At 44.6% G+C, this 26,470-nt stretch overlaps 1 protein-coding gene across 1 annotated transcript; it reads left to right on the top strand.

Annotated features, from left to right (window-relative positions):
- The first annotated feature begins 9,213 nt into the window (after window positions 1-9,213).
- On the top strand, window positions 9,214-26,250 carry EED (embryonic ectoderm development). The gene is made up of 12 exons (XM_072993547.2): window positions 9,214-9,468; window positions 11,033-11,185; window positions 13,021-13,113; window positions 15,033-15,098; window positions 16,492-16,617; window positions 16,731-16,812; window positions 19,123-19,214; window positions 19,696-19,829; window positions 20,573-20,678; window positions 20,964-21,122; window positions 23,477-23,550; window positions 24,827-26,250. The coding sequence occupies exons 1-12, from the start codon at window positions 9,283-9,285 to the stop codon at window positions 24,951-24,953; spliced, it is 1,398 nt and encodes a 465-aa protein (XP_072849648.2). The 5' UTR covers window positions 9,214-9,282; the 3' UTR covers window positions 24,954-26,250.
- Window positions 26,251-26,470: the final 220 nt, after the last annotated feature.

Raw genomic sequence — 26,470 nt, 5'->3', positions numbered from 1 at the left:
TTGTTGATGTTTGTGGATTTCAATGGCTTCCCTCTACAGTCTTAACATAGTGGTTGCTGGTGTTGTCTAGTACTTCAGTATTTTGCAATAGAATTTCTTATTTTAGGGCATGTTCAATTACTGCAGCATTTTCTGGTTGTTTTAGTCTGCAGTGTCTCTCGTGTTCTTTGTTTCTGGTGTGGATGCTTCGTTTTGTGGTTCCAATATATACTCGTCCACAACTGCAAGGTATCCGGTATATTCCTGCAGTGCTGAGGGGGTCCCTTTTGTCCTTTGCTGACCGTAACATTTGTTGTATTTTATGGTGGGTTTGAATACTGATGGTTGTTGTGGGTTGTAACAGGCAGCCCTGACCTTACCTGTCCATCACAATTGGGCAGTGAATCATGAGCCAATGGGGTGACGGAGGGTGGGGCTGAAGAGGGAGGAGCTGGAAGAAAAAGGGGGTGAAGAGGGTGTGAAAAATCAGATCAGGAGTGTGTGAGAGAGAAAGAGTTTGTTTAGAGGCCTGCGTGCCTAAGTGGTCAGTGAGGGAAGTCTGTGATTGATTAAATAAGATACAGTGATTGACATCTTGATTAGCTACTTGTGATTTACATCTTTTATTTTGTTATTTCAATAAACCTGTTTTGTTTTGAAGGAAACCTTGATCCTTCTTAAATAGACAGTACAATTGGTGGCAGCGAGTGTGAAGTGGTGTGGTGGGCATTCTGAGAGGCCTGAGTTGGGGGTGACATCAGAGTGGCCTGCTATGTCACATGGGTTTTTCGGGTTCTTTGGCAATGTTCTGAAGGATGTTCTTCCTGATGTTTCGCCAGCCTCTGTGGCTGGCATCTTCAAAGGATTGGAGTAGGAACTCTGTCCATGCTCTGTTGCTGTTTGTTGGATAATTCAGTATTTATAGCTGTGGGAACTGGGAGGAACTGGGCTCAATTTGAGATCTTGATCATGGTTCATTCCCCCCCCCCCCCGTTTCTCCTCTGGCAGTTTCCGTTTTCCAATGTGGCCGCAGGTCGACAAGCGGGATGGACCTCGAAGATATTGCAGGAAATCTTTTATTTAACTCCTTGTCATCCTAAATAACTACAGCAACGTTATTGTATGCCCAGGCTGTGGTTTTAAGCAAAGTGTTTGCACAGCTGGGTGACTCCTTTATTTCAAAATTGTAAAATATTATTAATGATAGCCCTGAGGGTGAAGGTGGTACAGGTGTATTAAAATGTAATTCTATTTTATTGGGTGTTAGCTTTATGTTGTTTAGTTTGGATGCTGGTTTAATAAAGTATAAAAAATTTAAAAAAGAAGATCCACAACCTTTCCCCTTTTTGAATACCAAATAAATAAATTGCCCCCAAATACCTATAAACATATTTTTAATTATCAAATCATTTTTCCCATTCATTTTACATGTAAATTTATCATTAATAATATTTCAGACATCTTTAAATTGTTCATCATGCTCCCGTTGGGAGGTGAGCAGCTGGAGGGAGCACCCCGGCCAGGCTCAGCCTCCCGGCACTGGGCCGCCGCTGCCGCTGCCGGAAGGTGACTGGATGGAGAGAGCACCCCGGCCAGGCTTGGCCTCCTGGCACTCAGCCTCCTCACCGGGGTGTTCCCTTTGGCCCGTCTCCTCCCGGAGGCAGCGGTTGCCAAGCACAGGGAGGCTAAGCCTAGCCGGGGTGCTCCGGCCGTTCGCCTACCAATGGCCTCTAATAAGGCTGGGCTCCACGCTCCTCAGCGCCCTCTCCAGGCCGACGCCACCGCTCGTGCCCGCCACCGCCTTGGGCACCAGCAGCGGCACTGGCCCACAGAGGGCGACGAGGATCGCCAACCCCGGCATCGTTGGAGCCAGAGGGAGCCCCCCAGCCAGGCTCCGCCTCCCAGCACTGGGACACCGCAGCCGTTGGGAAGCAAGTGGCCAGAGGGAGCACCCTGGACAGGCTCAGCCAAGAACCGGGAGGATGAGCCTGGCTTGGCTGCTCCCTCCGGCCGCTTGCCTCCCGACGGGCTCCAATGATGCTCGCCGCCGCCCTCCATGGGCCAATACCACCGCCAGGAGGCAAGCGGCCGGAGGGAGACATCCCAGCTAGAAGGCTGAGCACCAGGAGGCCTAGCCTGATCGGGGTGCTCCCTCCGGCCTCTCGCATCCCCAGGGATGACAACGGTGGTCCAGTGCCAGGAGGCTGAGCCTGGCTTGGGTGTTCCCTCTGGCCACTTGCCTCCCGATGGGCTCCAACGATGCAGAGGTCGGCACTCGTTGGAGCAGCGGGATCGGCCCAGAGGCGACCCCTGCGTCGTTGGAGCCTGTCGGGAGGCAAGCAGCTGGAGCACCCCAGCCAGGGTCAGCCTCCTGGCACTGGGCCATCGCTGCTGGTGCCGACGCCACGAGCCGAGCGGCCCAAAGGAGCCCCCCCCCGGCCAGGCTCAGCCTCCCAGAGTTGGGCCATGGCCACCGGCAGGAGGCGCAACCCTTTCCCTAACCGTTGCGGTGAAAGAGCTACAAAGAATAAGCCTCTTCACCACCAACGGTTTGAACTTCCCGCCCTTTTCCCCTGCCTCTTTCTTTTCGGAAGTCGAAGCTCCGGCCACACGTCGCAGCAAAATTTTGCGACCGGAGCTGGTCGTAACTCGAAATGGTCGTAAGTAGCGGTGGCCCAGCGCCAGGAGGCTGACTCTGGCTGGGGTGCTCCCTCTGGCCGCTGGCCTCATGGCAGTGGTGGGGGTGGCCCAGCACCGGTAGGGTGAGTCTGGCTGGAGGAAGTACTCCAGTGACCAGCCGGATGGAGCGCAGCTGCCGGGCTCAGCCTCCTGGCGCTCAGACTCCCAGCGCTCCTCTGGGAGGGGCTGGTTCCAGAGCTGGAAGCGCCATTGGGGGGGGGCACTATCAGCCTTGGAGGCATCGGCTTGGGACCATCTGGTAAGGTCAGGTGCCGGTTTTTAAAAACTGTTCTGGGTCGGTTTTGCATAAGTTGAGGCATCATTGTAGAGTTTTCCTCTTTCCTTTCTACCTCTTTTCTTCTTTTTTTCCTTTGCTTCCTGTGATCTCTCATCACAGTTCCCCCCCCCCCCGCCCCACCACTCTGTCTGAAAGGGAAAAGCATTATCTGCTTCTCCTTCCTTCCAGTTTTCCCTGCCACTGTCCCCCCCCCCCGGGAGTGCAACCCCCTGCACACTATGCGCTCTGCAATGCCGGTTTCAAGCACCGGCGTCTCTGCTCAACGGATGCCTAGCCTCTGCTTCTATTCCTCCAATGATGGCAACACCTGACAGATGACCAGCTTTCCTAAATTTGAAATAATCTTCAAGCCACATTCCTGTTCTGATTCTCTTACTTGTTCCAGCGGCATTACATATTTTTATTCCCAACCCAACAGTTTATTCCTCAGAAACATTCAAAAGTTTAAGTCACCATGCATGATCAGACCTGTGCAAGTTGCATCTTATCAAGATTTGTTTATATCGGTGTTTGTAAGCCTCACTCATTTGGACCCACCGCCCACTTTTTAACTGGCTCCTTACAAAAAGCAAGTTATCAGACTTTGTGCTTGTGGGTGTAAGTGCATGGAAGCGTAACAACTGTGGCTCTCTACGATGGCTGGAAATTTCAACTGACTCTCTCACAATTGGCAATGATGACTGATCCCGATGGGTCTTGCAGTCTGAGAACATCTGTAGCTCAACCATTTCCCAGCCCTGGATTAATAGTTTAGACATTTCGTTGCGGGGAGACAAATAAATTACAGTCAAGGAGATGAGAAGTATTCTAACACCTGAAAGACGAATGGGTTTCTTTGCATTGTCGACTTTTGTGATTACAACCCACCTACTCAGACATTTTGTACGCAATATTTGCCATACATTTATATACAAGCATATACCTTTAGTTTTTACAGTACTTATTGTTGTTGATCCCCTTCATGGATTGCTGCCTTGTCGTGGCGAAGGGGCTTGAGTAACTCAGAGAAGCTATGGGCTATGCCGTGCAGGGACACCCAAGACGGACAGGACATAGTGGAGAGTTCCGACTAAACGCAATCCACCTGGAGTAGGGACTGGCAATGCCACTCCAGTATCTTTGCCAAGAATGCCCCATGATCAGAAACAAAAGGCTAAAAGATATGACGCTGGAAGATGGGACCCTCAGGTCGGAAGGCGTCCAACATGTTACTGAGGAAGAGTGGAGGACAAGTACAAGTAGCTCCAGAGCTAATGAAGTGGTTGGGCCAAAGCCGAAAGGACGCTCAGCTGTGGACGTGCCTGGAAGTGAAAGGAAAGTCCGATGCTGCAAAGAAAAATATTGCATAGGAACCTGGAATGTAAGATCTATGAACGTTGGGAAGCTGGAGGTGGTCAAACAGGAGATGGCAAGAATAAACATCGACATCCTGGGCATCAGTGAACTAAAATGGACAGGAATGGGCGAATTCAGCTCAGATGATTATCATATCTACTATTGTGGGCAAGAATCCCGTAGAAGGAATGGAGTAGCCTTCATAGTCAACAAAAGAGTGGGAAAAGCTGTAATGGGATACAATCTCAAAAATGATAGAATGATGTCAATACGAATCCAAGGCAGACCTTTCAACATCACAATAATCCAAGTTTATGCACCAACCACCACTGCTGAGGAGACTGAAATTGAACAGTTTTATGAAGATTTACAACACCTTCTAGAACTGACACCAAAGAAAGATGTTCTTCTCATTCTAGGGGACTGGAATGCTAAAGTAGGGAGCCAAGAGATAAAGGGTATAACAGGGAAGTTTGGCCTTGGAGTTCAGAACGAAGCAGGACAAAGGCTAATAGAGTTTTGTCAAGAGAATAAGCTGGTCATCACAAACACTCTTTTCCAACAACACAAGAGGCGACTCTATACATGGAAATCACCAGATGGGCAATATCGAAATCAGATTGATTATATTCTCTGCAGCCAAAGATGGAGAAGCTCTATACAGTCAGCAAAAACAAGACCTGGAGCTGACTGCGGCTCTGATCATCAGCTTCTCATAGCAAAATTCAAGCTTAGACTGAAGAGAGTAGGAAAAACCACTGGGCCACTCAGGTATAATCTAAACCAAATCCCCTATGAGTACACAGTGGAAGTAAAGAACAGATTTAAGGAACTAGATTTGGTGGACAGAGTGCCTGAAGAACTTTGGATAGAGGCTCGTAACATTGTCCAGGAGGCAGCAACAAAAACCATCCCAAAGAAAAGGAAATGCAAGAAAGCAAAATGGCTGTCCAACGAGGCCTTAGAAAATAGCAGAGAGAAGAAGGGAAGCAAAATGCAAGGGAGATAGGGAAAGTTACAGAAAATTGAATGCAGACTTCCAAAGAATAGCAAGGAGAGACAAGAGGGCCTTCTTAAATGAACAATGCAAAGAAATAGAGGAAAATAACAGAAAAGGAAAAACCAGAGATCTGTTCAGGAAAATTGGAGATATTAGAGGAACATTTCGCGCAAAGATGGACATGATAAAGGACAAAAATGGGAGGGACCTAGCAGAAGCAGAAGACATCAAGAAGAGGTGGCAAGAATACACAGAGGAATTATATCAGAAAGATGTGGATATCCCGGACAACCCAGACAACGTAGTTGCAGACCTTGAGCCAGACATCCTGGAGAGTGAAGTCAAGTGGGCCTTAGAAAGCCTGGCTAACAACAAGGCCAGTGGAGGTGATGGCATTCCAGCTGAACTATTTAAAATCTTGAAAGATGATGCTGTTAAGGTGCTACATTCAATATGCCAGCAAGTTTGGAAAACCCAACAGTGGCCAGAGGATTGGAAAAGATCAGTCTACATCCCAATCCCAAAGAAAGGCAGTGCCAAAGAGTGCTACAACTACCGTACAATTGCACTCATTTCACACGCTAGCAAGGTTATGCTCAAAATCCTCCAAGGTAGGCTTCAGCAGTATGTGGACCGAGAACTCCCAGAAGTACAAGCTGGATTCCGAAGAGGCAGAGGCACTCGAGACCAAATTGCTAACTTGCGCTGGATTATGGAGAAAGCCAGAGAGTTCCAGAAAAATATCTACTTCTGCTTCATTGACTATGCAAAAGCCTTTGACTGTGTGGACCACAACAAACTATGGCAAGTTCTTAAAGAAATGGGCGTGCCTGACCACCTTATCTATCTACTGAGAAACCTATATGTGGGACAGGAAGCAACAGTTAGAACTGGATATGGAACAACTGATTGGTTCAAAATTGGGAAAGGAGTACGACAAGGCTGTATATTGTCTCCCAGCTTATTCAACTTATATGCAGAATACATCATGCGGAAGGCTGGACTGGAGGAATCCCTAGCCGGAATTAAGATTGCCGGAAGAAATATCAACAACCTCCGATATGCAGATGATACCACTCTGATGGCAGAAAGTGAGGAGGAATTAAAGAACCTTGTAATGAGGGTGAAAGAAGAGAGTGCAAAAAACGGTCTGAAACTCAACATCAAAAGAACTAAGATCATGGCCACTGGTCCCATCACCTCCTGGGAAATAGAAGGGGAAGATATGGAGGCAGTGACAGATTTTATTTTCCTGGGCTCCATGATCACCGCAGATGGAGACAGCAGCCACAAAATTAAAAGACGCCTGCTTCTTGGGAGGAAAGCGATGACATATCTTGACAGCATGTTAAAAAGCAGAGACATCACCTTGCCAACAAAAGTCCGAATAGTCAAAGCTATGGTTTCTCCTGTCGTGATGTATGGAAGTGAGAGCTGGACCATAAAGAAAGCAGACCACAGACGAATTGATGCCTTTGAATTGTGGTGCTGGAGGAGACTCTTGAGAATCCCCTGGACTGCAAGGAGAACAAACCTATCAATTCTAAAGGAAATCAACCCTGAGTGCTCACTGGAAGGACAGATCCTGAAGCTGAGGCTCCAGTACTTTGGCCATCTAATGAGAAGAAAAGACTCCCTGGAAAAGGCCCTGATGTTGGGAAAGTGTGATGGCAAGAGGAGAAGGGGACGACCGAGGATGAGATGGCTGGACAGTGTCTGCGAAGCAACCAACATGAATTTGACACAACTCCGGGAGGCAGTAGAAGATAGGAGGGCCTGGCGTGCTCTGGTCCATGGGGTCACGAAGAGTCGGACACGACTAAACGACTAAACGAAACGATTGTTGTTGATACTGGAGCTAATATGTTACATTCTGTTAATATGTTGAAATATTGTTAATAGCATCTAATAAACCAGATCTATAGTCTCTCCAAGTCTGATATTGTATTTTACAAATATTTACATAAAGACAAAGTGCAAAACTTGGTAATCAGGTTTAGAAGAACGTCATATACCCGGAAACCCCCTGTCAAGATGCCTTTTAAAAGGAACTGTTTATGCCAAAAATAACTTTGTAAATGCTTCTTACTTTAGTTTACCACGGCTTTGTAACGACTTGTTATATTGCTCATTATTCAGAACATTGCTAGTTATGAGCCAAATTGCTCATAACAAGCCACGTCGAAGCTGCCAGGGAGAGAAGAGGCCAAGCAGAGAGGCAGCTCCCCTGACGCCTTTCTCCTGAGAGATGGAGGGATCCCTGGGTCCCCTTCTGCTCTGCCACCCCACATACCAGCCTTGTTTGATGACTTCATCTGGACACCCTCTCAGAGGAGTTGCTGGGCTTGCAAAAACAAAACAAAACAAAAAGGCACCTGCTTAGCTGAGCTTGACCAGACTGTGTGGCTGAGGAGGTGCCCCTTCATGGTTTGAGGAGACCCTTGTCCAGCAGGCCGAGGTCAAGAGGAAGTCCCGAAAACAGCAAAATCAGGGAGCTGGACAGGGGACAGATGGTGTTTGTCTTCAGTGTGGAAGGGATGGTCACTCTCGAATTGCCCTTCTCAGCCATGTTAGACACTGTTCCAAGTCCTCCATACAGAGCACGTTACCATCGTCTCTCGAAACTGAAGGACGCCTAATCTAAATTTTTTCACCTGTTCCTTGGTGACAAAGGGTTTTAGGGTAGCCTACAAATATTGGTTGCATTACAAGGGGATAAGCCTTAAGCTTCTCATCTGAAATACGTAACACAGAAGGAAAAGGGGATGGGTTAGGAGGAGGAAAAATGGAGTCTTAACAGTTCTTAAATTTATAATTCCTCTTCTATTACCAGCTAGGACGGAAGCATATTCAGGCATCTTGGTGGCATGGGTACAGGGTAAGTGCCAGCTGGGGTGAGCCAATCAATAGCTTGATGAAATAGTTCACAAAAGGAGGGATTTGCAGGGAGAGAGAGGGACCAAAAGTGAAAAAAAAGCATGGAATCAAATAGCAAAGAAATGAGAAAAGTGCATCAGGCAAAAACAAAATAAAAAATAGAGATGTTGTTGCACCTTAAAGACTAACTTCTGTACTGTATATTAAGGGGAGCTTTTGTGGAGAAGTCCATTTTGTCAGGCAGGAAAAGTAGTCTGTGACAATTCAGTTCCTGCCCATTAGATCTTGATAGCTTTAGAAAAATTAGCGGGGTTAATTTGCGCTAGCATATCAGGCAATAAATAAATAGAAAAACAAAAATGTTGTGTCACTGGAAAGACTAACTGCTATATTTTAATATGAATGACTTGCTTTGGTAGAGAAGCCCACTTCCTCAGATATAAGAGTGGGATTACATGACAAACACTTAGGTACACGTTTCACGACTCTATATTTCATTGTCAGAAACTGTGTACGTATTTCCAATTTTTTAAAAAAAAGAGATTTGGGAATCTTTGGTAGCTGTTTGATTGTTCCTACATTTTCATGCCAAGGAAAAGCCGTTATAACAATTTCTGCCTTCGAGCCAAATCCCACGCATTGATTCTGACGGGATTTCAGTGAAGTCATCCGTTTCTTCAGGCTCACCCTGAAGGAGAACATTTGTTTTTTTGGTTGTTGTGGGTTTTCCGGGCTGTTTGGCCGTATTCTTCAATAAAACATTGTTTTTTCTTAATTTGTCATTTTCGGCCACCTCGCGAGTCAAGAAGGACCGGGTTTTTCTCAGAGAGAAATTCCCCAGTCGCGCGCGCCCTCTCACGGCGCCCTTCTAATCGGCCCCGCCCACAACCGCCATTGCCTCTTTAAGAGGCCAGGTCTTTTTTTGCAGCAGTGTGGCTTGCTGGGTTGCTTTTACGACGTTAGGAGGAAGGGCCGAATGGCCGGCTGCGCTTTACGCCTCCGCGTTCGCCCCGGGCGAGCGGGCGGGCGCGCGCGCGGGCGCGGAAGGAGGGGAAGCTTGTTTCCTGTCTTCCGCGCTTTCCGGCCGCCGGCGAGGCCATGGGGGGCGGGGAAGATGTCTGAGCGGAGGCGAGGAGGAGGAGGCGGCGGCCTCGGTGGTGGCGGGAGCGGAAGAGGCGGCGGCGGTGGCGGTGGCGGCGGGAGCGGGAGCGGCGAGGCGGGAACGGAGATGCCGGCGAAGAAGCAGAAGCTGAGCAGCGACGAGAACAGCAACCCCGGCGACCTCTCGGGGGACGAGAATGTGAGTCGGGGAGGGGGGAGAAGAAGGAGGGACCCCCTTTCCCTCTCTGTTTGGGGAGGGGAGGTGGGAAAGTGGTGTGTGTGTGTGTGTGTGTGTGTGTGTGTGTGTGTGGAGAGGGACCCCCTTTCCCTCTCTGTTTGGGGAGAGGAGGTGGGAAAGTGGTGTGTGTGGTGTGTGTGTGTGTGTGTGGGGAGAGGGACCCCCTTTCCCTTTCTGTCTGGGGAGGGGAGGTGGGAAAGTGTGTGTGTGTGTGGGGGGGAGAGGGACCCCTTTCCCTCTCTGGCTGGGGAGGGGAGGTGGGAAAGGGGTTTGTGGCTGGTTTTTTTTGGGGGGGGGAAGGAGAAGAGGTCCCTGTATGGAGAAAACTAACATGTCAGGGAAGAGGTTGGATTAGAACCCATCTCTCCCCCCCCCCCAAGCTGGCATCCAGGCTTCCCTGCAGGAGCAGACTTCCTTGCAGGCATTTTGCATGCAATTATAATTTTAAGAACGGTTGTCTTTTTTCCTCCTCCTAAGTTAACCCATCACCTTTTATATCTTTTGGATGAGAACCCTAAGGCTTATAACACACAGGCACAGGCCTCCCTCTGCATCCGGAAAGGGGGTACATGGAGAAAAGGCTGGCCAAGAATCCTTGTGTGTCAAATTTAGGCTTATATGTCAAGGTGATGACAGTGATGATTTTTTTTTATGACAACCCTATGAATTAATGACTCGTGAAAGATCCTGTTCTTACCAGTCCTACTCAAAGTCTTGTAGCCTAAAAGCTATGGTTTCCCTCATTGAATCTCATGTTTGGTCATCTTGTTTTCCCACTATCTTCCATTTTTCCTAGAATTTACTATTCCCCCCTCCCAACCAACCCTCCTTTCTCAGACTTCTAGTGTAGCCATTTTCTTTGCAGTCAAAAGGTGGACAGAGAAAGGATTGCCATTGCAGCGTAAATGGTAGGGTGGGCATCTGGTCCCATAGTGTTGCCCAGTACAGCACTTTGATATTTCTTTGGTAATATGATACAGTATACTAAAAACACAATTCTGGATGCATCTATCATTTGTACATAATCCCAGAAAGGCAGGTATGTGAGTTGCTTGCTGACAGAAAAGCAATAACCTTGGTGAACTTGTAAAAGCTCGTATTATGTATTGTGAAATAAGCAAGAACTCACTGTAGTAGATCGGTGTCCCCAGCCTGGTCCTAGATAGGCCACGGACTGCTGCCGGGTCACGGGCCGGGGTTTGGGGATCTCTGGTCTAGACCAGTGGTTCTTAACCTTTGTTACTCGGATGCTTTTGAACTGCAACTCCCAGAAACCCCAGTCAGGACAGCTGGTGGTGAAGGCTTCTGGGAGTTGCAGTCCAAAACTCCTGAGTAACCCAAGGTTAAGAACCAATGGTCTAGACCATGGTTGTTGAATACTCTCTTAGATGGCATGTATCTGAACATGTTTCTCTCACCATTTTTGAGTAGGTGGGAGACATTCCTGCATCTTAGCAGATGTACTTTGCAGCCCAAATAAATCTGTCTTGTTTGTTTTGAAAACCAACCTGTTTTATGCTTTCAGGATGATGCTGTTAGCATAGAGAGTGGCACTAACACTGAACGCCCCGACACTCCTACAAATACTCCCAACGCACCAGGAAGGAAAAGCTGGGGAAAAGGAAAATGGAAGTCGAAAAAATGCAAATACTCCTTCAAATGTGTAAACAGCCTCAAGGTAATAATATCTGTCCTGGCTGGCAGCAGCTTTTTGCCAGCCATATCTGAAGATGCTGGGGATGGAATCTGGGCATGTTTATATATAGACAAGATTTATTATTTGTGACATTTCTTATCCTGCCTTTCATAGTGGCACACAAAGTTCTCTTCCTCCCCAGTTTATTCTGATAAAGGTAAGACTGAAAGAGTAACCAGAGTAGTTTCTTCTGGTGAGATTCAAGGCTGAGTGGGGATTTGAACTGGGGTCTTCTGAGTCCTAGATCAACTCTCCAAAAACTACCTCATGCTGGCTGTCAAAACGTCTGCTCTTCCACAAAGCCATCGTCCATGTACCTGTCACAGGAAATGGATGGAGAGAGAAGACAGTCCCCTATAAATCTATGTACTCTTTTCCTACTTTGTTTTTCTCAGAAAATGCCAAACTATTGACTATGTTGGCAACTTGATCACATCCCACCTGTATGAGGCAACAAACAGGAATAGTTTCTTTTTTTTAAATGACTACTATATTAAAGTCAATATAATGCTTCTCATTGTGGGGGAGTGAGTAAGGGAACGTACAGTGGTGCCCCGCACAGCGAGGTTAATCCGTTCCGGATTAACCTTCCCTGTGGGAAACATTGCACTACGGAACACAAAAAGGCATTGGAACGCATTAAACAGCGTTTAATGCGTTCCAATGCCATAGAATACTCACTGTTGTGCGATGTTTCCCAGGGGCTGGCGGCCATTTTTGCGCCCTCCCCTCGCACAACGAGGGCGGCAAAATGGCTGCCATCAGCTGTCTGGCGGGTCCAAAATGGCCGCCGAAAGGGGCCGGGGCGCAGCGTTTTCGCGCCCTTGGTAAGCAAGGGGAGCATGCGAAAACGCTGCCGGAAGCCCCGAAATGGTTGCGCGCAGCCATTTCGGGGCTTCCGCAGCATTTTCGCGCGCTCCCCTTGCTTACCAAGGGTGCGAAAACGCTGCGCCCCGGCCCCTTTCGGCTGTTCCGGCGGCCATTTTGAAGCTGCGGAACAGCTGATTGTCGGGTCACAAAGCGAAGGTCGGTAAGCGAGCAGCTTACCGACCTTCGTTCTGCGATTTCCTGCCTATACGGGCACCGTTTTGCAATCGCATTTGCGATTGCAAAAACGGCCTCGTAGAGCGAATTCATCGCTCTACGAGGCGCCCGTTGTGCGAGGCACCACTGTATTGATATATCTGGCATGTACTAGAATTAGATATCACCAGTTTTATACTATAGTCACTCGAGTCATACTGATTATCTTGCACTGCATTGCATTACACTTGAGACCCTTTCAGTTGTGTGATCTTGGCAAGTCTGGCTTTCACAAATAGCTTATGAACTCCCAGTTCTAGCAGCTAATTTTTCTAGGTGGAATTTGTTTAGATGGGAAGGTAATGGTAGTAATTTCCCCCAGACAATATTATGTGTTTTTACTTTTTCACATGCAAGGAAAGGGATGCATTTAATGTTTTGCTAATGCACGCAAGCCGTATAGTGTGGAACCCTTTCCTGTGAATGATGCCAAAAACCTGTGGAATCATGTTGTGTGTTAGCACATCCATTGCACTGAATAATTGGCTGTTTCCGAGTGGAGTTTGGACATTGTTCCGTGTGATGAGACTGCAACATGTCACTGTTGTAATTTGTGACAAAGGGAGGAAGGGGTCACATTTTCAGAAGCATCCCATGTTTTCCGCAATGCAGTTGTACCCTGAAAAAAAGAATACTCATGGAATGCTATAACTATATGCATTTATGTTCTTGCAAAAAGACTGCACAAATGTCGTGGTTTGAATTTACCTCCATTTTGCTTTTTTCCTTTTCAGGAAGATCATGGTCAGCCGCTGTTTGGGGTCCAGTTTAACTGGCACAGCAAGGAAGGCGACCCCTTGGTGTTTGCCACTGTTGGCAGCAACAGAGTGAGTAGTGTGTACAAAACAGTGTTTCCTGTGGTTCCTTCTTTATTTGCTTTATAATGCCCAAGTTTGGGTCACCAGATGGTGTTTGACTTTATTTTCCAGAAGCCCTAGCCAGCATGCTGATGGTCTGGGATTCTGGAGTAGGAGTTGAGCAACGTCTTTTGAGTCTCAAAACTTAAACCCACAGAAGTATTTTATTACTCCTACCCTGCCATAAAGCTGGGCAGTGCTTTTGATCACAAAAGCTGGATCTTGCAATTTATAATGTAGTACAAACTTAGTGACTGTTTATCATAGTAATTATACATGTTTATGTGAACTGAGTTAGGTTTCTGGCTTGTAGAGCCAGGGGTTGGGAATTCAGTACCCCAGTGGGCTTTCCAGAAAGAGCCAGCCTGTGTGGCCTTGGGCAAGCTGCACAGCTCCCAGAAGGAGGAAATGGTAAACTAATTCTTCGCCTAGAAGACCCTGAAAGGAGTCATCATGAGTTAGAATTGACTTGATGGCACATTATTATAATGATGTGGTCAGCGGGACATGTTGTTTTCTGTAGGTGAAAATTCTAACTGAAGACAGTGACTCAGCTGAATAGGAAAGCTTATTTAAACAGTTCAAAAAGGACATTTTGAAGCTGTTTAAGCTACATGTTAGCAAAAATGCCCATGTCCTGTCTTTAGACTCCAGGTGGGAATCCTTCAGTCTGGAGAGATTATGGTAACGTGCTCTGAATAGAGGTCTTGGAACAGCATCTAGTGTGGCTGAGAAGGCCAATTAGAGAGTAACAATCCCTTCCACACTTAAAACAAATACAGTCTGTCCCCTGTCCAGATGGTTTTGTGACTGCCTCTTTGCCTCGGCCTGCTGGACAAGGGTCTCTTCAAATTGGGAGAGGCTGTAATGCACCGCCTGCCTCCAGGCTGAACGCTCAGATGTCAGGGTTTCCCATCTGTTGAGGTCCATTCCTAAGGCCTTCAGATCCTGCTTGCAGATGTCCTTGTATCACAGCTGTGGTCTCCCTCTGGGGTGCTTTCCCTGCACTAGTTCTCCATATAGGAGATCTTTGTAATCCGACTGTCAGCCATTCTCACGACATGCCCGAGCCAAAGTAGACGTCGCTGTTTCAGTAACGTATACATGGTAAAAATTCCAGCTTGTTCCAGGACTACTGTATTTGGAACTTTGTCCTGTCAGGTGATACCAAAAATGCGTCGGAGACGATGCATATGGAGCGTGTTCAGTTTCCTCTGGTCCAGGACTCGGTGTAGTGCAGGAGTGTACTTAGGACACAGGCTCTATAGACCTGGGTCTTGGTATGTGATTTAGACTCCATGCTTGCAGTAAATAAAACTAGGGAACTATAAAGATCTAAACCAATGGTTCTTAGTCTTGATGAACCCAAGTGTTCTTGGACTGCTACTCCTAGAAAAACCAGCCAGCACAGCCAATGAGAAAGACTTCTGGGAGTTGCAGTCCAAGAACCAAGGCTGAGACCCACTGATCCAAAGCCTACTGCTGATGCCTCCTATGGCAGCAGTGAAGAATCTGTGGCTTTCCAGATGTTGATGAACGACAAATCTGAATATCCCTCACTGTTGGCCGAGGGTATTGGGGATTTGAAGTCTCATAACTTCTAATGGTTCACATCTTCCCCAGTTGTACCCTAGGCATCTCAACTCTGTCAACAGCCACGTAGTGTAATAATGCAAGATGAATGAACAACAGAATTTAAACAAATTAATTTTCTGATAATATACTATGGATGTACATAATTAGCTCCATTTTTATCCTCTCCCACCCATAGTCCCTCTGCAGAAGAGAAAGTTAACTTGGGCAGTAGAGATTGATTTTAATATACTATGTGGAAGAGTCTGGTCATGGCTATTAGGAACATTAATCTCTTGTGCCTTATCTACCTCCAGGTTACGCTTTATGAATGCCATTCCCAAGGAGAAATACGGTTATTGCAGTCCTACGTGGATGCCGATGTATCCTTGATCATATTTCTACGACTGCTGTCATAGATGAAAATGTCAACATAGGTGTCACTGTTCTACGAAGGGCATAATTAGAAATCAAAAATAAAAACACCAGTATCATACTATATAAATTGGTAGTGTACCCACATTTGGAATACAGTGGTGCCTCGCATAGCGAGGTTAATCCGTTTCGCTATAGCGAAACATCGCTGAACGGATCAAAAAAACCCATTGGGCCGAAAACTCACCGTTCAGCGATGCTTCCTATGGCCGGCAGCCATTTTCGCGCCCTCGTTAAGTGAGGGGAGGGCGTGAAAACGCTGCGCGCGGCCATTTCGGGGCTTCCGGTGACCATTTTGTCCGCCGAACAGCTGATCGTCGGGGCTTCGTTTTGCAAAGATCGGTAAGCGAAACGCTTGCCGATCTTTGCAAAGCGAGTTTCGCCCTATCTAAACAACGTTGAGCGATCGCATTAGCAATCCCAAAAAAGGGATCGCTATGCGATTTCATCATTGTACGGTGCGCTCGTTAAGCGAGGCACCACTGTATTGTGTACAGTTTTGTTCAGTGCAGTTGAGAAACAATATTGTTGACCTGGAAAATGTGCAGAAAATGGTGGCCTAAATGATTAAAGGGTTTGAGTAAGCAGCCTGTCTAGGAAGGATGTAACAGTTTGTGCTAAAGGAGAGCAAGGTGGGACATGATAAAGGTGTTCGGTTAGGCTTAGTTTCTTTAAGTTGGCCTTGGCACTTTCTAACTTGCAGAAGAAGCTGTGTGCCAATGGAGCTCCCTGTCAGTCCTGCTGCTATGTTCAGGCCATAGTTCCTCCCCCTGATGTGCTTCAGAGCTAAGAGAGTGAACGCATTGGCAGTAGGAAATATAAACACAATGTCTGAGGATATTGGGGAAAACTGTAGTCGAGGAAAGTGGGCTTAACAAAAAGTTACTGCCAAATTCCCTGTTTTTGGGATCTTGGTGTCTGTAATTGGAACATGAAAAAAATCTGTGCTAATAGTTTTTATCTCCACATTGTATCCTTTGATGAGTTTAATACTTGCTGCTGACCCTGAGTTTTACCCATTCAGCTGACCCTTAGAGGTAGCCTTTGAGTCTCCCAGCTTTGTCTGGGTCTCCCTGGTGTTACAGAGTCTGCATCTGAACTCCAGTATTTTCATGGCTTACCAGTCCTTCATCCTCCTCCTCCTTTTTTGTTTTTGTGGCTCATGATAATACTTTAAAAGAGAAAACTATGGTTTCCCTGTAAGTAACATTGTTCTAAATTACACATTGTTTTGATCAACTACCAATGGATTTTCCAAAGTAATACATTAAGTTTTATTTAAATATTTGATGGGCAGTGGGCAACGATACAGTATGTCCAGTCCTTAGTGGCACACTTCAGGCAGATGAAAACTTCTATACTTGTGCCTGGACCTATGACAGCAACACGAGCCATCCCCTTTTGGCTGTGGCTGGATCTAGAGGCATTATTAGGATAATTAATCCAATTACCATGCAGTGCATAAAGGTGAGTTGAAACAAGGTGTAAATACTGTGTGCAAAAATGTCTGATTTTTTTTCAATGTCAAGCATGAAAGGATAGTGTGGAGGGAATAATCAGAGGTCTAAATTCTGTTGCAGCACTATGTGGGCCACGGGAATGCAATCAATGAACTGAAGTTTCACCCTCGGGATCCTAATCTTCTCTTGTCTGTAAGCAAAGGTATGAGAATGGCCACTTTGCAAATGCTCGGGAATGTTTCTGTTAAGAGTAAAAAGGAAAGGTGGAAAAACAAAGCACAATAAACCTCACATAGATGATGGGTAGACAGTGTATCACTACCCAATATGTTTCCATAGAAACCATTTTCAAATCATGTAATAGTATTTGCTTGCATCCTTTTCCCTAATCTTGTATGATCTTCTCTTCTTCAACCACTCTCTGGCTCAGTTTGGGCATAATCCCGAATCCTAGTTTAGCATTACAGGGATCAGCTCACATAAGACTTGGAACTTCCTGTTTCGTCCTCTATCACTTGGAAGCATCCACTTCCATTTTTATTTTTTTTCCCTTAAACTACAACATAAACAGAATACATAAACCAAAATACAAATCGACTGTGTTCCCCACCACCCTAGTCAGGACCTCTTGCAGTAACCCTCTTCTTCCTCTGTTTTTATTCTTCTTCTTCCTTTATTGTCCTCTTCTCCAGAATTATCTCTAATTCTTCTAGATCAAGCAGGAATCTATAAATTTTACTCACTGTACCCTTTACTGAATCGGTCATCTGAATATCTTCATGTGATAATAGAAATTGTTCATACTATGTATATTCTCTACCTTTATTCTACTTCTTTACCCATTTATTAGTCCATCTTTCTAATTGCATATAATTCAACTGTGATATATTTTTATTTTGAAGGATTTGTTTCATTTGATCTTTGGATCTCATTTTATACAACCAGTCTTTTAATCTAATCACTTTTTTCTTTAAATAGTTTTGCATAAACTTTCATATTGGCAGGAAAATTCTCTACTTCAGTTATTAATCCTAATGGAGAGTTAAATGGACATAAATTCTTTCTATACAGTGGTGCCTCACTTAACGATGTTAATTGGTTCAAATCGCTATGGGAAAACATCATTAAGCGAAACACCATTTCCCATAGGAATACATTGAAAACCGGTTAATCCATTTCAATGGGAACGGATTGCCGTCCTTAAGCGAAAATCCCCAAAGGAAACATCAGCAAGTGAAACAATGTTTCCCCCAAGGGAAAGCCATTCAAAAGCACTGAAGCTGGCTTCAGTGCTTTTGAATGGCTTTCCGATGTCTGTTTTCGCTCATTTTTAAGTGTCTTAAAATGTTTGAAACCTGTTTTAAATGCTTGGATTCAGTAGTGCACCTTGTGAAACCTGTGCAAACTTAATTTGGTTTTGTTCTGAGTCTTCGTTAATTTTTGGTGATTTTTTGTTTTCCCCATTTAAATCCATTGAACGGACCGATCCCATCTCCCCCCCCCAAGCTTCTCCCAAAGCACTGCGCCCGATGGTGGGGGAGAAAACCGGATAATCCGTTCCTATTAGAACGGATTATCCGGTTTTCAATGCATCTCTGTGGGTAAACGCGTTTCACTTAGCGATGTTTTCCCATAACAATGTTTTTTTTGGAACCAATTAACCTCGCTATGCGAGGCACCGCTGTATAGTTCATCGAAACAAGACAGAATGTTTCTGATCATGCCTTATGTCAAGAAACAAGGAGTTAATAAAAGATTTTCACACTCTGGATTACATTAGGGCAGAAAATGTCTACAGGGCACTAGGTTGCCTCATTTAAACCAACTAGAGTTCTCAGTTTGGATGTTGTGAGAAACTGGTTGGTTTTAATTCTTCCTGTCCCTTTGCAGTGCTGCTGGAAGAAAGTTCATGAACTTTAGGCGCTTTCAGTCTTGGAACCTCAGCACAGATGGGCAAAGTGTAGCCTTCATATATTTTTGAATTGCAATTCTTGATCTTGAGATCAGAAACCTGTATGTGTTGCCTGTGTAGTTGTGCAAAGTATCATATAGGCCAATTTCTTTCTCTCTTAGTAGCAGTTGGTTAGCATGACTCTAATTAAGAATCAAACAAACTTTACTTCCTAGATAATTGATATATTTCAAGATGATGTACAGAACTGAGAAAGAAAATCTTGACCAGGTTTTTGTTAATACGAAGCTAGTAGCTCACTGTCATTGAAATTTCTAAATATTGTTGCTATCTCCCATATATTTTATGTACGTTTGCAGTTAAACTGTCTACTTCAGTGGTTCCCAACCTTTTGTTCCCAGTTGTTCTTGGACTAAAACTCCCAGAAGTCTTCACCACTAGTGGTGCTGGATGGGATTTCTGGGAGCTGCAGGCCAACAACATGTCAGGACCCAGAGTTGAGAACCACTAGACTCTCGTTAATCAGAATGTGCACTTCTAGATGGCTGCTAATATTGTGAGATGCATGGCTGACACAGCCTAACCTCTGTTTTTGACCAGATCATGCACTGAGATTATGGAATATTCAGACGGACACTTTGGTTGCAATATTTGGAGGAGTTGAAGGGCACAGAGATGAAGTTTTAAGTGCAGTAAGTGGAAGATCCTTAATTGGTTGTAGAACGGTGTCTTCCCTGCTCATGCTTCCCTTCTTCTTAGGATCTTCTTTGCCAGACATGTTCACAGTTGCTTGTTGGACTGGAATATGGTAGCAAGATATGTTCTACGAAACATATGCCAAAGATATATGCTTAATAATGTAACTGAATTAACTTAGTGCTTTCAAATGACACTTTTGTTGTGCAGTTACGATGCGTCTTTCATCCGCAGTTTTGCTAAAGGTAAATATGACATTGCTTTCTCTTTGTTAGACCTCTTTGCTGTTCCCACTCCCACAGAAGAATCTGCTAAGGAGATAAGGACAGAAAAGTAGTTTTTTAATTGGTAATATTTTGATCCCTCCATTTTGGCAGCACCTTGTGGAAGTGGGGATTAAAGTTATCTTTGTAGCTACTGTACTGATTTCATTTTACTGTCGACACAATCATAAGCTACTACAATGTGTGTGCCTAGGATTATGACCTCCTTGGTGAGAAAATCATGTCTTGTGGCATGGATCACTCCCTGAAACTCTGGCGGATCAATTCAAAGAGGATGATGAACGCTATCAAGGAGTCCTATGAGTACAATCCCAATAAAACCAACAGGTAAGGACAGTCCTGATCGTAATTTGATGCTTCTCCCCGGACATTCTTAACGTGTTCACCAAAATCACATCAGCACCATTGAAAACTGCTGGATCAATCTCAAAGTGGGATCACCTCTACATTGGCCTATGAGTTCATCCCCCCCCCCCAGCTACAGCCCTTGGTAATGCAGTCCTATAGATGTTCACTCAGAAGTACCATATGTCTCACTGAATCCATTTGGAGTTTTCAGTTCCTTGGGTACAGGACCACTCTTCTGTTTTATCCATTTGTACAGTATAGATTTTACAGCTCTGCTTATCTGTGGAATTCATAATTTTTAAAAAATGATAGATTCTAAATAAAACAACTTTATAGAATAATACAGTATTAGCATAAAAATTCAGAAATTCAGAAAAATTCATAAACTGGTTGGGGGAAGCTCTTAAACCATGATCTCCTGGTTCACGGGGGACTCAGTATAGAAATGAGACATGCACCTACTCTCTCCCTCCTTTCCTGGCTTCAGTGACCTAGCTTTATTTAGTTATGAACAAAGATAGGTCACTGAAGCTGGGGAACTTGTAGGTACAGTACATGACTTATTTTTGGACTCAGAAACCATACGTTCGTATGTCTGAACTGAGCCAACTCCCCAACAACAGTTCTCTGGCCATCTCTCCACTCAAAGCATTTGCCTTTTCTTCCTGCGCCACCAACATCATCCTTTTGTTAACTGGATATGTTAATTCTTTTCTCTGCAGGCCATTTGTGTCTCAGAAGATCCACTTCCCTGACTTCTCTACCAGGGATATACACAGGAATTATGTAGATTGTGTGAGATGGCTGGGAGACCTCATTCTTTCCAAGGTCAGAATGGCTTCAGTTTTAAAACCATTTTCATGTGTATATTTTGGTTCTAATTGCTAGAAGACTGACATACTTTTCAATTCATGGACTATGAAAGCAGGGAATGCAGTGGGGTGGCGTTTTCCTTTGAATTGAGCAAGAATTTTGTATTGGATGAGATGCGCTCTTTCAACAATAAAATACAATTGATAGGTGTGAGGAACAGTCTGTATCCTATGAATATCAGTCTTGATAAATGAGAATGGTTTGTGGCTTATGTTGCAATAGCTTTCCTTCTCTCTACAGTCCTGTGAAAATGCCATTGTGTGCTGGAAGCCTGGCAAAATGGAAGATGATATAGACAAAATTAAGCCCAGTGAGTCGAATGTGACTATTTTGGGAAGATTTGATTACAGTCAGTGTGATATTTGGTATATGAGATTTTCCATGGATTTCTGGCAAAAGGTAAGGACAAAGGTGAAGTATGTAAGTTTAGGATGTTGAGAATTTATAAGGTCAGCCTAGTGCATGGATGGTGTTCAGAGAGGCATGGAGACAGCATGGGAGGCGTGGACATTGGAGGTGAGAAGCCTCTGTCCTTATAGATGGTGTTGGACTGTAGCTTTTATCATCCTAGACCAGGGGTCTCCAAACTTTTACAACAGAGGGCCACATAATATATTTTTGATATTTTCGAGGGCCGAAGGAAGACGTGCGTGCTCGCACACAGTGCCACCCACCCACCCACCTGCATGCACTCCCACCTGTCTGGACTCCTGACTGCCCACACGCACGAGCCAGATAAAAAGGCCAGGCGGGCTGGATGTGGCCCACAGGCCGTACATTGGAGACCCCTGTCCTAGATTATTGGCTGTGCAGGTTGGTACTGACGGGTGATGGACTCAGTTGGCATCTAAAAGAGATAAACTCCCTGCCTCAAGAGAGAGAGGTAGAAGAGAGACACTGGAAGACCTGGCTCTATACTGTCACTCGTTCAGCTTTGTGTGCTTTAGGATTGTCCGCAGTCCTTGTTACTGTGTGTCCTATTTCACATTTTGAGTATAGAAGTATGCATGCGTGCATATGGGAGTGAGTGAGATAAATGGACAGAAGCTGATCTTATAAGGATGCTGATAATCTTCAGCAAAGCATTTGGCTGGTTAAACCTAAATATCTTACAGAAGGGAACATAATTTTATATAAACTATTTTAGTTTGCTAGCAGTTTCTTAAATCACTTATCTGTGACAAACGAGGTGGGTAGGTACACATGTTCTGGATGGGAGGCAGTAGTAATGGTAAAACAAGGAAAAATTATCCTTTTGCCAATGGATAATTTTAACAGGATTCTGGCCACTGTGAATTATCCTATATAAGGATTTATATAGGATATAGTTATCCTATATAATGATAATTATATCCTATATAATTATAGGATTATATAGGATATAATTATCATTATATAGGATAAATAATATAATATTATATAGGATAAATAAATAAATAATTATAGGATTATGTGATTATAATAATTATCCTATATAAGGATTTGACCCAGTGGAATTTGTGCGGATAATGTGTGTTCAAATATATTTTTGCCACAAATTATATTAGAAACTAGAATTTTCAAGCATGAAGCCTAAGATATTTTAAGTTCAGATTCTGTGTATGATCTCAAGGAAGAACATCCTTCACCACAGGCCATTTGATAATAAACCAACAATTTTGCTTAACTATAAGTCATTTTTGAGCTCTGGGCATATGGCTGTGACTTAGATGCTCCCTTCACCTCATGTGTGGCTGCAGAAGGAGACTGAAAGCTCTCCATGGCTTACTGTTGGAGCCCAGAGCTGGATATCTGTAGGGCAAGGCAGCAACATGGCTTGAAGCTGACTCGTTTGAACAGCTTAAGTAATTGTAAACCATAATTCGCTGAATTTCTTATCACACAGATGCTGCCAGTCTCTTTGTAAGTGTGGTGATGGAGGGAACTCATAAGGAAGGAGCTCATAGCCCAAAGACTCATCTGAATCAGGCCATTGTCTATAAAAACAATGTGCAATCCAGATCAATCCTTCTTTTTCAGTCTTTGCCTTATATAACTGCTAAAACACAGTGGCCAGAATCCTGTTGGTTAGTTATGACAATGTAAGTGGAATCGTGTAAATCACAATGGTGACTTGCTATTACTTAGTAAGTTGTTGCTTAACGCCCTTAGCATGTAACCCACCAGAAGGATACTGCCAGTGTACGTCATGACTAGGTAACTTGATACGTGGACTAGAAGCTTTAGCTGGCCAATCTTGTTTATTTGGCTTGGCTGTTTAGAGCACGAGTGAGGGATCATTGGCACTCCATAAGTTGCTGAATAACAGTGCCCGTTATTTATTATCACTGGCCACACTGGCTGGAACTGCCAGGAGCTGCAGTCCAGGAACATCTTGAGGCCACAGGTTCCCTAGAGCAGTGGTCCCCAACCTTTTTTTTTGAATTGCGGGCCGGTTGGGGGGGGCGGTGGGACACCCCTCCACTCACAGAGGGGTGCACTTGCACACATGCACGGAGTGTGCTCGCGGAGGTGTGCAGCGTGCTTGTACACATGCGCGGAGGGGCTGTGCGTGTGGGTGGCGGGCCGTGGGTGGGAGGAGTGCATGCGGGGGGGGGAGGAGATCTGTCTCCACAGTCCAGTCCAGTCCTGCCATGGCCACAGACCCGGGGACCCCTGCCCTAGAGCAAGTTGTAATCTTGAAACTGTTTCTTTGTAAAAACTAAAGGAAGTATAGATTGTTGCAGGACCTCTGTACATCTTGTGTTTTCCAGATGCTAGCTCTGGGCAATCAGGTTGGCAAGCTTTATGTCTGGGATTTAGAAGTAGAAGATCCTCATAAGGCCAAGTGAGTATCTTGAATGCTTATTCCACACTTTGTCTCTTCTAAGTACTAGAGAAGAGACAGGCATGTGTCTTTATATAACTGTAGTTTGAGAAGTTGAAGGGAGTAAAATACACTCCTCCCTTCAACAATGCTGGTGCCAATATTTAATAGATACTTAACCTTTTGGTTAAAACTTGTATCTGTTATATACATACTAGCCAATGTTTTTATAATTTTGATTGATTGTGCCTGGTATTTTTGAATAATAATAATTATTACATCTCATATTTGCCAACTGAACCTTGTTTCCAGTTTTCATGCCAGAAAGATGTATCTTCTTCCTTTGTTCTTGTCTCTCTGTTTTAAATCGTACTAAATCCTCCCTGATGTGTCCATACACTCTTGAAGACTCTCTTTACAACTTAATGCTAAATGACTTTTCATTTGACTTGTATGCTGCACAAATTACAGTTGTGCCTCACTTTATGATTGCCCCGCACTACGACGAAACCGCATTATGACGATCATTTTGCGATCGCAAAACAATGGTCTAAATTGTGTTTTTTCACTTTGCGATGATCAGTTCCCTGCTTCGGGAACCAATTCTTCGCAAATCAGCGTTTTTTGAACAGCTGATCGGCGGTTTCAAAATGGCCGCCGGGTAAACAAAATGGCTCCCCGCTGTTTTCTGGGATGGATTCCTCGCAAGACAGGCAGCGAAAATGGCTGCCCGATGGAGGATCTTCGTTGGACAGTGAGTTTTGACCCCATTGGAACGCATTGAAGGGGTTTCAATGCATTTCAATTGTGTATGGTTTTTTTTTGGTTTTTTTTTTTGGCATTATGTTTTCGCTTAACGGCGATTTTCTTGGAATGGATTATCATTGTTAAGTGAGGCACCACTGTAGTGATAAATGTTACAAACATCACATATAATCAAGTAAAACAACCATCAGTTGATGGAAAACTGAACAATGACGAACAGTCTAAAAATAAAGAGGTCAACATACTTGTTTTGAGTATCCTCTTGAATGCTGTAAAGGAGGAGGCCAAGAGTAGCTCTACTGGGAGCCCATTCCGAAAGGATGGGGCCATGACGGAGAAGGCCCTGTTTCTGGTTCATGAATTCCTAGCCTCCCTAAAGAGTGGCAATCCAGAGGACCATGGCCTGAGAGGAACGGGTGGCATGGGAAAGACGCTCCGATAGGTACCGAGGTCCCAAACCTTTGATGTGATAAGTGTTACTGATGTGAATGAAAACAAAACTCCTAATGTGATGCTGAATCTCTTTCCGTAGGTGTACCACACTTACTCATCCAAAGTGCGCTGCTGCAATTCGACAAACCAGCTTTAGCCGAGATAGCAGCATCCTTATTGCTGTGTGTGATGATGCCAGTATCTGGCGCTGGGATAGACTCCGATAACTGACTCCTAAGAACACAACATTGCTTTGTGTGTGTGTGTCAGAATAATCAGCCAAACTGCTAGCACTCTGACTGCTTTCACAGTAGTTTCCCCTGCTTCCATGACCAGTTGAACTTCATAAAGTATACATTTTGTTCCAGTAGTCCTGTCCTGTTCAGCAATGGCTGCTTTTTAATAAAAAAGATATTTTTGTAAATTTCGTCTATTGCCTGTTTTACTTCGGTATTTGCAAGCTGTAAAGTTCTTCTGTACTGCACGTGTATGCTTGCTCTTTGTGTTGTGAGGCTTGTATATGTTGAACCACAAGCAAAGACATGGGGGTGTAAATGTGTGTGCATGTTTTGTTGTTCTGGATGCGGAAGAAAGGCTTCTGCTTCCTGAAAATATTTGTTTTGTTTGCCAATGTGTGGTGTTCTTATGGCTGTGAAAACCTCCTTGAAGGGGATGAGCCAGTGCTACTAAAAATCTCAGAGACAGCGATTGAACACAGCTTGCAACAGCTGGGGCAGAGTTTCACTTCTCGCCCTTGTTGACTAGCAAAGGCAAGATAATAGAAAATAAAACAATTTAAATTAATACTGTGTCTTTTGTACAGGTTCCTGCAGTTTGTCCGCACTTGTATTATAGGATGTTGTATGCACTTCATGACATGCAGGTACACGCCATAATCCCAATGGTGCCCAGCCTGAAAATCCAAACGGTGGCAGTTGCTTAGCTTGATTGGCGCAGTGTTTAAACTTCCTGGTTTAGAGTGTTTGCATTTAGGACGGCATCTGTATGTCACACAAAAGCCCCAGAATACAGGCACAGACAAAGCCTCAGCTCTTGGCCCAGTTTCTCTTTTCTGAAACCCTCTACAAGTAGTCTGGTAGGAGTGATCTGTTCCTTCCCTAGTAGCCTACTCAGGAGGAGAAGAGGGAAAAGCCCCCCCCCTTTGCTTTTTAACTGGGGAAAAAATAATGAAAAAAGAATAAGCGGAAAATCAACAGAACGGACAAGTGAATAAGCAGCCAGCAATGTCTTACAGATCCCAGAATTTGAAATCAAACATCCAGCAGTTAAAATGCCCTATAAGGGGAAAGATAAGCTTTCAAGATTGGAGGTGGGGGGGGGGATGATTCCCACAACATTAATAGCACCACTGAAAAAACTCTTTCCTTTGCTCTACTGTAAACTTCACTTCCAATGGTGGAACACACAGATTTTAGAATCTTTGAAATGCTTTTATCTGTATTTGCTTGAGATGTAATCAGAAAAAAATATAAAAATCATTAAATCTAGTAAGTCACACAAAAAGTGAGTGGAATTTGTACTTATTTTTCAAATCTTCAGATAGTTTGCTCAGAACTCAGTTTCTCAGACAATAACATATTTCCTTAAAATAATATGTGCGGTCAAGTCAATTCTGACTTATGGTAACCCTTTTCAGTTTTCCAATATACTCAGAAATAAAATATTTCCTTCTTTCTGGGGGGAAGGGGAACCCTGGGATTTTGCAGCTTGCCCAAGGCTATGC

The sequence above is a fragment of the Pogona vitticeps genome, chromosome 3, assembly GCF_051106095.1.
Source record: "Pogona vitticeps strain Pit_001003342236 chromosome 3, PviZW2.1, whole genome shotgun sequence".
NCBI classification, from domain to species: domain Eukaryota; kingdom Metazoa; phylum Chordata; class Lepidosauria; order Squamata; family Agamidae; genus Pogona; species Pogona vitticeps.
The sequence above is the reverse complement of the archived record's forward strand: the minus strand, read 5'-3'. Positions and strand labels throughout refer to the sequence as shown.